The following is a 12,295-nucleotide window of genomic DNA, read 5'->3' on the forward strand; positions in this document are numbered from 1 at the left end:
GGTTTTGCTGGTATAGCAAGCTGGTCTAGCTGTGTTTTGGTCACTTTTTAGCTGGTCTAGCTGGACCTAGCTGGTCAGGCTGGAAGACCAGCTGGCCCACCAGCATGACCAGCTTTTTCATGCTGGGAAGAGCAGCTTAGACCAGCTACTGCCACCAGCTAAAACCAGCCACCAGCTTATGCTGGTCTTAGCTGGATCCCTCAGCAGGGATTTCTCCTATTTCTACCTGGAAGGAACATACTGGAGAAGATCTCACAGCAAGGAAAGAAAGGAGATATGAAATGAAATAGTGACCATGACAAGACACAATATATACAATATTTGCCCTGGTAATGTAAAAGTGCACTAAAATACACTTTTTATTATTAAAATATGGTGGGTACATATATTATTTTCTTACATTAATTTTATACTTAAGAAGTACTAAATACAATTTTTTGGGATATTAAGATAAACTTAAGGGGATGGTTTCCCAGACAGGGACTAGGCCTTGGTTAAATTAGGATATTTAAGGCATTTTTAAAAGCATAATTTATAAATAAACCTTACTGGTGTGCATCTTGAGACACAACACTTGCACGGATATTTTTTAAGATGTCAGAGCAAGTTGTTTTCGATCAAGACAATACTAACATTGACAGTAGTCTAGGACTAGGCCTAAGCTCTGTCTGGGAAACCGCCCCAAGAACATCTAAGTGTACTCAACTGTGTTATTTTCAGATACCATTAAAATCTATTACTTGCTTTTAGTATACGTTATTCAAATGCACTAAGGTACAAATGACGTAGAACTAAACATTTAATTAGTACTTGCTGGTATTCAAGTATATTTTTGTTGCATTTATACTTTATTTTTACCTGTGTATAACCATACATTGTGGTACTGAAGTTCATGAAAACATTAAACATTTGATATAGTGAAAATCCAAATATGATCCTATGAAATGATGAGAAGAACACTACTGAACGAAAGTTTTTATTTTCTGAAAACAATTTTCAATGAAAAACTAAATATAGCCTACAAGTAAAACTTTAATATTAAGGCACGTTGGTATTAAGATTGTTACAGTACAGCAGGGCTATTCAAATCTTACCCTGGAGGGCCAGAGCACTGCAGAGTTTAGCTCCAACCCTGATCCAGGGCAAGATTTGAACAGACCGGCAGCACAGTATGTGGAGTCTTGACGAGCAGGTTTACGGGATCTTCCTTGTCCATTAAACACTGTTTGTGTATCCCCCAGTAATAATTCTGTTTTGAAGGAACGTGTATCAGCCTCAAATGTCCTTGTGCATCCAGAAGATGGGCAGACCTTTGTTGTCTGTGTATGGTGTTTGTTCCAGAGTCTGGTTAACTGGAGTCCAAGACATGGGAGGAAGAGACGGAGGTGGTGGTGGTGTAGGAGAAGTGGAGTTAGAAAGAAGTGGGGGTGGAGGAGGACCAAAGATTGTAGCAAGATGAGGTGGTGGTGGTGGAGGTGCAGATGGTGTACAATTGCTTAATGACTTCGAGGACACTTTAGCACTCTTCCTCTCTTGCTCCTTCTCTTCTTTATCCTCATTCTCTGCTGTCCTACAAAACTTGTGTAGCATCTCCTTAGACATGAAGGAGGCCAGCGTTCCAACGCTTAGGACTGGCTTGGACAGCACAAACCCAAGATGAGTGTAGAAGTGTTGCTTATAATGGGTACTTAGGCACAATCGGGTGCAGCCCCGACCCCTGGCATATCGTTCTACACCTTCCAACAAGACACGCCCGTATCCCATCCCACGTAGGGTGATACACACCACAACAGCCTCCACCAACATGCTACGGCTTTCCGGTACGCGGGACAAACGGGCGTGGCCGATTAGCTTCTCATCTTGACTATGCCTCTTCCCATTTAGTAGGAGGAGACACACAGGATAGTTGTGACTCGATTGGCGGAGGGCGTGATTTCGCTCTTCCATGCTGCGTTGCCACTGGGCATTTAGTAGCTTTGCGCACACTTCCACCAAGTCCCAGCGCTCATGAAGGGGTTCAAATCGAACAACTGCGCTGCTGGCATCACCATCACACCTGTACACACACAAAGGGCAGGAGTCAACAGAGAACACTCAGTTTTGCTTAAATACCACATGATTGGACAGCTAAGGTGTTGTGTAGTCACTTGAAAACATGGAAAATGTGCTTAAAAACAGTGATATTGCATTTAAACATGTAGTCTGCCCGCCCAACTCCAGAAGTCAGTGCAGGGTGCAGAAATGGATTTCAAAAACAATCTGTAAGCAGTATTCTCAAAAGCACTTGGGACACAATATGACACAATAGCTGTCTGTTATGTCCAACACTCAGCAGATCAGCGATCATCAAGACATTCACATCATTTTCAATGTTAGATTGAAAAAAGGCAAATTAATCTTAAACATATAGTTAAATACGGTGACATCAGTTAGATTGAAAAAAGGCAAATTAATCTTAAACATATAGTTAAATACGGTGACATGTTAGATTGAAAAAAGGCAAATTAATCTTAAACATATAGTTAAATACGGTGACATCAGTTAGATTGAAAAAAGGCAAATTAATCTTAAACATATAGTTAAATACGGTGACATCATTTTCAAAGGCAAATGTTAGATTCAAAAAAATGCAAATTAATCTTAAACATATAGCTAAATACGGTGTGAGTGAAAAAGATAATTTTTTCACAACATTGAAGCACAAGCAGGCACAAACAAGATCAATTGCAACAGTTCCTTTCATAGGTAGAAACCCCATTGGGAGAGACAGTGTAGACCATTCCATAAACACTATTGGCCCAGAAACACTTCCTGTTTTAATTTGTGACTGTTTTTTTTATTTCACATACATCATTATCTTTAAGATGTTTGTTTAATTTTTTGATTCAGTTTTATATGTTTTGTTGGTTCTATCTTGTCCCAACGTTTATCTAGTGTTAAAAAACTGAAACATTAAGTGCTTCTAGACCAGTGTTGTTTACATCTTTTAAAATGGTCTATACTTTTGCATGTTCTCCCTGTGTCAGCGTGGGTTTATTCCGGTTACTCCGGTTTCCTCCCACAGGCCAAAAACATGCAAGTTAGGCAGATTGGAGATGCCAAATTGTCCCTCCCCCAACCTGTGTATGGATCAGTCTGAATATAACTTGTGTATGGATTAACTTGATCTCGCCATGTATATAGCCGTAGATGCTGGAATGGCGTAAAGAAATATTCTATATTAATTCAGGACTGGACCTTAGGCAAATACCATGTTTCTCCTTTTTTGTCGCAGTCACTTAATTCCTCTGCATCCCCTCTTTAAATGATCTCACTCATAAGTTCCTTATACAGTACCGTTCTTTGTACATTTCATCCTTAGACATCTTCCTCTTAAGATGGAAGCCATAGCTAGATCAAGCCATAGCTGTTTATTACTAGGTAAAATAGGTCTTTCCTTAAAGGGTAACGGCATCTCATAATGTCCATACATGTTTTGACAAATAATTTCCTTCAATATTTTGAGAAAAAGAATGTCATCTTGTGATACCTTCATGTGATGACGCATCCTCATGATAACGCCATCGCCAGAGCGCAATCTACCGTGTCCCTTTATTTACATTGCATTGCCTCTTGTTTTTCAATGTTAAACTACTTTGTTATCATTTAACATCACTTGGATTTTAATATCATGAGTAATCTACGCTACATTCATCAGTTCATTCAAGATATACACTGTTATGTGATCATAATGTGATTGAAATATTCATGTTGAAACGTGTGTGTGTGTGTGTGTGTGTGTGTGTTTGGTGTCATGGATGTGGCCAGCCAAGGCATAAAAGAACAGATTGTTTTTTACAGAAAGTCAATAACACTCGTCTTTATGTACCAAGACCAATGAGGGAGCTTAATGAACTAGACCTAAATACCGATACTATCATTGATATAAAGATAGGAGACAAGGTTGTTAAAGCTCTTTTGGATTCTGGTTCTAGCCAAACTCTAGTGAGAAATGAATGCTTGGATGTTTTAACCACAGTTCCGCAGGGTAATCTTAAAGTTCGGTGTATCCATGGGGATGAGAGAGAATATCCCAGAACTTATGTGGCTATTGAGATAGCTGAGCAGGCTTACCATTTGTCATTCGGTATTGTAGAGCAGTCTCCTTACCCAGTTATCTTGGGCAGGGATGTTCCTGTGCTTGTTGATTTACTGCAGGGTGACAAACGGACAGCAAAGGTAAATGTGTTAACAAGAGCTCAGGCTAAACAGGTTGAAATTAATAACAATTCTTGCAAGACTTACCTTTTGATCAAAACCCAGTCAGGAAGTCTAGACATGAGAGACGTCAACAGAAAGTTGAGGGAACAAAAGTGAAGGAAAACTTACCTATTCCGCACACTGATGAAATTGAGTATATTCCCCACGATATTGTTGAACTTCAAAGGCAGAATGAGTCACTTAAACCTTTATTTGATAAGGCAAGTAATGAAGTTGCTATATTATTGAAAGATCACTTTGTGATTAGAGAAGGCCCACTCTACCTACAGGGTGCTGAAGGAGAAAGGTTAGTAGTGCCTGAATCCATGAGATCTAACTATGAGATTGCATTGCCTGATCATCGGAAGAAACTTCAAATATTCCACATTAATCTTCTAAGACCCTGGTATGACCGAAAACAAGCATGGTCAGAGCAGCTGTGGGTAAGGAAAGTGGAAGAGGAGGAAGAAGTGAGTGAACCGTATTTTCCTGTGAGTCAAAATTCACTTACATTACCGTAGAACATCTAGTGAACAACAAACAGAATTCTACAACTTAATTCCTGAAGGTATGTTTAGTGACAGCCCTGGAAAATCTGATTTAATTAAATCACAATATTCATTTTCTTGCTCACGAGCCAATCAGACAAACACATTGTAGAGTTCCCGCTCGCCTGATACCAGTCTTGAAAGAGGAGGTGAAAACAATGCTTGGGTTGGATATTATTGAGCCTTCAAAAAGTGAATATTGATATTGTGTGGTCATTGTAGTGAGAGATTTTTATTGAATACCGCTCTACCATTGACATGGAATGTACCATTTAAGTGATGGGGGTTGATAATTCTGTGTATGACCCTGTTGTGTCAACTTATATTTTGAGTAATGTGTATATTTATGAGATGCTGACTAAGTAATTTTGGGATGGAATGATATGGTGTTTTAATGTGTATTAGTTAAGATAATGCCATGTGCTTTTGTAATGATACTCTGAATGAAAATTGTTTGGTCCCTGTAATTGTGAGCCGTTCCATAGTGCTGGCGCGAAAATGTGTTAATTAGTCTGGGAGTGTTTGCACCTGGAGAGCCTGTGAACGGAGATGTTTCAGTGCCCTGATACTGCGGTTTCGTGTGGACGAACGGCTGAACCGCGTGAAAAAACTCACGGTTATAAAAATACCCGTGTCCGTGTGGACTAGGCCTAAGTCTGCTGAGAGACATATGTTTGGAAAGTTAGGCTCCTTGAGTGAAAAGTGTTTGACAACACTAGTGTTTTGCTGCTTAAAGCAATTTTCTTTATTTTTTTCTTTATTGTTTTGATTTGTAACTCACCAATAAATTACCTTTCTAAACATCAAACTATCATTTTGGGCCTTCCTTACTCCTTCCTTACCACTTGGCCTACTACAATCCGACACTTAATTTTTTCTTCATTAATGTCCTTGAAGTCAGACTCAAGAACACGAATCAGATCTGTTGGAGTGACAGAAGGAAGTTCCTTAACTGAAAGACTGTGACATAGACTATTCTCTTTGGGCAATTCAAAACGTGGAGATGAACACCCCACAATACTCCATTCCAGATCAGTTTGCACTGCAAAGGGTTCATCGTCTCTTCCAACAATCACCTCTCGAAGAGGCATAGTTCTGGGACAATTGTAACCTATCAACAGACCGATTTCACAATCCTTTAATGGTGGTACCTTGTCTGCAATACTTGACGGATGATTCAATTTCTTTGCAATTTCACAGGTGGGGATATGATCCCAATTTACAGGTATTTAATCTCTGTAGGAGGCAGGTCAATGAAAATATCTGACTCATATGCTTGTACTTGCAACCCTGATACTCTTTCACTTTGTGAAATTGAATCTATACCAAGCATGGTAATTGGTTCCCATTTTACTGGACTTGATTGTGCTTGAAGAGCATTACTTACTCTTTGATCGACAAATGTAGTATCACTTTGAGAATCCAGCAATGCATACACAAGTCTTTCGCAGTTAGGATTCTGCTTTGTTGATATTCATACAGGCAAAATCATTGAGTTATTTGTAGTCTGCCCTTCTCCAGCTACACTCAAAGTTATTGCATTCGTGCTGCCACTAAAAACACCTTGAGAAGAATCTGTTGAGGGATCTGACTTCACTCTTCTTATAAAGTGGTTGTTGTCATGCAAACAGGTAGGATGTTTTCTTTTACAGTTATCACATACAAGGCGATATTGACACTCACTTGCAATATGTCCTCAGTTAAAGGCATCCATAACAAAGTTTCTGCTCTTGGACATATTTCCGCCGTTCTTCCAGTGATTTGCTACGGAATTCATTAAGCAGATGATTACTTTGTTCACATAACCGACAAGGATCTTTGATTACTGGCTTTACTGATTTCATTTGAGTGTTGAAAACTTTAACCTTGTTTCTTTTGATGTCCTTCAGAGTGAATTTGTCAATAACGGATCCTAAAGCATGAAGAGCCTGAAAAGAGGTTACTGGATTGCAAGCAATATCTGCTACTGCTCACACGAATGCAGAGAATTCCTTAAAAATTGGAAACTCTTGATTTTGACTGAGGGCTTGTGTGACTTGTCGGTTCCATCGACTGGCTGCCCAGTCAGGCAATTTCTGAACAAGTTTTTGATTCTCTTGGTAACCATTTAAAATCTGAAGGCCATTAACATGAGGCATAGCATTTTCACGTGCACTGGGGAAGTTGGAGAAGTTTCGAAGACCTATCCATCCTTTACATGAATTTTTGGCCAATTTCTCTCTGAAAGCATTTTGAATGGTAAATGGTTGACCATAACAACAATTCAATTTATCCCAGGCATCAGAATAAGCATCATCAGTTCTAAAAAATATACCCTCCAAAACCTTACCAACAGAGTCGCTCATGTACTTTTTGAGAGAGAACTACTTCTCAGCAGACAAGATGCATTTTCTTTCAATAAGAACAGTGAATGATGATTTCCATTCAATAAATTGAATAGGATCTCCTGTGAAAACTGAAGGTTCAGGCACTGGCAATCGGCTCATAGCTAGACTGTCTTGAAAGACCGAAGCGGAGACATGCATTTGTGACACTGATTGAGACGTCATAACATTTAAATCTGCTTGAGTCACATTCTGAGACATACCTTGCTTCCTCTTACTTGAGGGGTATCACAATTTTCTCTGATCTGGCCACAATCTGAAGATGATTTCAAAGTTTCCTCAATCTCATTATCATAGACTTCCACTTTGGCTTTTGCTGCTTTTATATCTTTTTGTGCTTATTCGCTAACCCTTTTATGTTGTTCTTCCAGCAGTTGTATCCTTTCTTCTTCCAATAAAGACTCATAAGCAAGTTGTTTAGCCGCCAAATCAGCAGAAGGCTACTTGTTTTGCTGCTAAACTTTCAACAACAGAGCATTGAATCGAATGTTACTTGACTAATACGTGAAACAGCTGAACCAAAAATTGAGCGTGCATATTGATGACTTAGCAATGTTTGAAGATGCTCCCTTTCCCTTCCAGCATCTCCATCTATCCCTGAAATCCTTTTATGGATGATTTTATTAACATCAGCTGTGACTGCCTGTTTGTAAACATTGAATGACTGTCGGGTGCGCACTCAGCATGGGGTCAAACTGTTCAAACCATCCAGGCTTTCTAGTTTAATCTAACAGGGCTGAAAAATTATGACTTACCTGAAATGAAGTGAGCACTACAAACACAAGACTCTTTGATCTATGCATTGTCCCAGTCTTTAATTGCTTGCAGCCAAAGATGTTTTTTGTTTTTAATGGATGAGATTCTGCAGGAATTCTGAAAAATTTAACGGCAGACCTGGTGCGATTTTTACAGCCACAACGCTAGTAGGCATTTTTGACGATACCGAATAATATGCAACTCAACCTGCTGTAATTACTTTTCTGACCCCGGCATGCGCAGTGGGAACCACCTGTGACTTGAACTGTGAAGGGGTCTATAGGATTGCATTTTGAATGACGTAAACCTTCACTTTGAGTTTCAAGATGATCATCATTTTGCTCATTTAAATCACCTGTGTCTGACTTAGACATTTACCCTTTGCATAAACCTCTCAGGAAAATAAACAATATAACAATATTCACATCTAATATGCAGCAAGTCAATGTGATAAATAAGACGGATTGTAAATTAAACACCTCTCTCATTCATTGAAATATCAACCCTTAGAAATTGATCAATACTCAGTCCATTGGTAAAGAAAGTGTCCATCACAAGCACAAATCCTTTCAGAATGAATCTGGTTAACACAGTTCAATCGTACACAATGCGATCCACTCAAATAAAATTGACATTTTCCTTTTTCCTTAATCCAATCCATCCGAGCCATCTGGTTTACTCACATTGAGCTAAACCATTTCAAACACTGATCAGTCCTCAGTCCGAGATAGGCATGCGGTTTCAACGCGAAAAAAATATCAAAGTCAGAGAAATTATACACCTTAATGACCCACAAACGAAGAATCCCTTAAACTTTACTACTGTAAAGTTGGGCATTTTTAACATGGGGGTCTATGGGAATGGATTCCCTTTTGGAGCCAGCTGATGAATTACAGTTTAAGTCACTTCCGTATTGGCTTCATCAGAGAGATCGGAAGGTTGGCCCTCGGCTTTTACAGCCCACGTGATCAAATAGCCTGTGTGCTCCAAGCGTGCCGCACAAGCCCTGAAAAGTGAAGCCAAAACATCTCGATCGCTTTCGATTGATTTTGCGGCTTCACTTCCTGCTCAATCCTGCGCATGACTGGTCCCGAAAACGCTACTGCGCAGACTCAAGACCCAGATGTCAGTGCCATATCGGGACACTGGCGGCTTCACTTTTCACCAATGGAAGAGAGCGAAGAGGCGTCATCCATTTTTTTACAGTCTATGGCGTGCTCATTTCAGAAGTGGTTTTGTTCCCCAGTGGTTCTAACGTGTTAGCAACTCAAGTTCACAGCATCAAAATGTCTGGTTGTTGCGTTTGGTATATATACATATACGTATGTATGTGGACACTTTTTATTTGGTCATCTGCTAATATCTTCTATCCACTACACTATAGTACACTGATCTGGTAGCTGTGTTGAAAAAGTTGATGAAGTTAACTTTCTCTGTCTGTGTTGCTTCACTGCTGATTAATAATAAATAATAATAATTAGTTACATTTATATAGCGCTTTTCTGCAGCACTCAAAGCACTTTACATATGAATGGGGGAATCTCCTCAACCACCACCAATGTGCAGCATCCACTTGGATAATGCGACGGCAGCCATATTGTGTCAGAACGCCCACAACACACAAGCTTATTAGTGGAGAGGAGACCAAGTGATATAGCCGATGATTTGTATATATGGGGGTATGATTAGTAGGCCAATGGGCAAGTTTGGCCAAGATGCCGGGGCACACCCCTAGATGATGTGTTCGACTTTATACAGTGCTACGCACATACCGTAGATTTTTACCTCTTCATCTGATACAGTTTAGGTGATAGCCCCTTTTTGTCCTCTTCTTTATTTTTTATTTTTCTCATATTGTCTCTTGTGTTATGTGGATATTGCATGTCTATATTTTTGTATGTATGTTCTGTGCGTTCTTGCAAATAAAAAAAAAGTGCTACGCACATTATGTATAAAGGCTACATGTCTCGCCCGCGCTGCTGGCCAATTGAGTGGAATGTACGCATTTGGAGGCCATCTTACCACAGGCAGCTCGCTCACTCGTAACATTGAGTTTTAATGATGCAAGTACTTTTAAATGACCATAACTTGCTTAATTATCTACCGATTTCAAACGGTTTGGTTTGTTATAAACGTCAAAGATGTACCTATGACAGTGCATACTTGTACTAAAAAAAAATTCATGAAACATGAAACAAAGCATCTAGAATTATAGCCACGTTAATAACGTTTGTAAGAAACCAAACCGTTTGAAAATTAGTAGAAAATTGAGCAAGTTATGGTCATTTAAGAGTAACTGCCCCATTAAACTCAATGCTACGAGAGAGCGAGCTGCCCGTGGTAAGATGGCCGCCAGGTGTTGACGTTAGAGACTTCGCCGTAACACATCTAGTGCATATCTATGGCTGCGCAAGCCAATCGGCGTATGACATCAAAGTACCGCGATAACAATTCGAAAACTCTGTTCTCGCGGTACTTTGATGAAGGGTCTGCGCAAGTTTATGAATAAGTTTAGGTAACTTGTAAGTTTAGATAACATAATTACAAAACCACCAAATTATTGCATGCACATACGGTACAAAGCATGATTATTTATTTAGATTTCAGAATGAGCACGTTTGTCATTAATACTAAATATGCTGCGGTCTGTCGGCTGATTTGATACTGTAATAAATATGAATGTATAATAACTGATTTAAAAGCAAAATGTACAACTTTCGGTAAATAACTTTGTACATGAGGACGTTTGCGTTGTAATAATGTACAGGGTAACTTCAGATATAAGATTAGATTAGATTAGATTAGTTTATTTAGCCACACGACAATGCCGGTGGAATTTGTTAACAACGAAGACTAGTAAAATGTGTTTTATTATTAAAATCTGATAACGTTCATATATTTAATAAAATGTTGAAAAGTGGTGCTAAACATGGCTGCGCGATGGCTTCAAAATTGCGACGTCAAGCGCAATCCAGTCATTTATATAGATCAGTGCGCCCTACTTACGAAAGGGTTTATTTAACATTTCTGAATAAGGCAGAAACGAATGTGTTGCTATACGGTTTTCGTTGCCTTGTATTTGCGAAATACATTAACAGCATGCGGCAACACAAACACAAACAATCCGGAACCCAAATTCAGAAAAGTATGCAGATAATAAATTGAGTTGTAATCATTGATACCTACATGATGTTAAATTTCACGCAGTCACAACAGATAGCTGCCTCTTCTTCTAGTCGGATTGTGAACAGCATTTGTCATTATGAGGCGCTTTACGGCCCCCTTTTGCACACGTTCAAAAAAAATTGGCATAAAAACTCCTGTAACACTTCTATCTAAAAAGATCAAGATGTTGTAGCTGTCTGGAGATTTACCATAAATTGACTTTATATAGTTTTAAGAAATTATTCAAAACATTAATTTTTAATGTCCGACAAATTAATTCAGTGCATCTACACACATATGGAGGACCACAAGAGTCATGCAAAATGTAATAAAGAACTTCAATATTTAATAACTACCTGGACAATAAAATAGGAATTAATACATTTGTTTAAAAATGCATTAATTAATCTTTAAATAGAAAAAGTTACAAAAAAGCTAAATAGAGAGGCTAAAACGAAAAGCAAATTGAATAGCAAAAAGAATAAGGAGAACCATCGGGGAATGAAAACAGAAATGTTAAACGGAAATGCCCTTTTAAATGCCTAATTTAAACCAGTATTTGTAGTACAGTTTATAAATCCAGTTATTTATTTCTCTTTTTAAATTTGCTTTTCGAAACACATTTTGAAACTCCATTATTCAACCAAGAATTTGTAAATGCAATTTCAAATGATGAACTTATTGAGGGTTTTATGTTGTTTTTGTAAATTGTTATATTAATTTTAACTATTTATTAATGGATTAATATTTCATTTCTACATTATTTTATAATCTCACTTTTTATTGCTTAATAAAATGTTACATAATGATTTTTTTTGTAACTTTGTCTATTTATTTATAGATTAATTAATGAATTTTTAAACAAATGTATTAATTGATATTTTATTGTCCAGGTAGTTATTAAATATTGAAGTTCTTTATTACATTTTGCATGACTCTTGTAGTCCTCCATACACACATGGTGGTTTTTATGTGACAAAAAATCTTTAGTTTACTATTGCAGGGTTTTTGTTCAAATTAATTTAGGTTGTGAAAAGAAATAGTAATAAATACCTTCCATTATTAACCCTTTGATAGATGACCAAACAATAAATCACAGCATTTTTATCCCCTTACACTTCAAATAGTATAAATACATCCTTGGTGCATCACCACTATTGTCAGCAGTTTTGTTTAAAAAAAAACTGTTTTTTAATGTACTAC

At 38.0% G+C, this 12,295-nt stretch overlaps 1 protein-coding gene across 1 annotated transcript; it reads right to left on the minus strand.

Annotated features, from left to right (window-relative positions):
- Window positions 1-823: 823 nt before the first annotated feature.
- Window positions 824-11,267, minus strand: LOC141363959 (N-alpha-acetyltransferase 80-like). The gene is made up of 2 exons (XM_073867806.1): window positions 11,114-11,267; window positions 824-2,056 (listed from the first exon to the last, which is right to left on the minus strand). The coding sequence occupies exons 1-2, from the start codon at window positions 11,179-11,181 to the stop codon at window positions 1,276-1,278; spliced, it is 849 nt and encodes a 282-aa protein (XP_073723907.1). The 5' UTR covers window positions 11,182-11,267; the 3' UTR covers window positions 824-1,275.
- Between the last annotated feature and the right edge of the window lie 1,028 nt (window positions 11,268-12,295).

Source organism: Misgurnus anguillicaudatus, chromosome 5, assembly GCF_027580225.2.
Source record: "Misgurnus anguillicaudatus chromosome 5, ASM2758022v2, whole genome shotgun sequence".
Taxonomy (NCBI): Eukaryota; Metazoa; Chordata; class Actinopteri; order Cypriniformes; family Cobitidae; genus Misgurnus; species Misgurnus anguillicaudatus.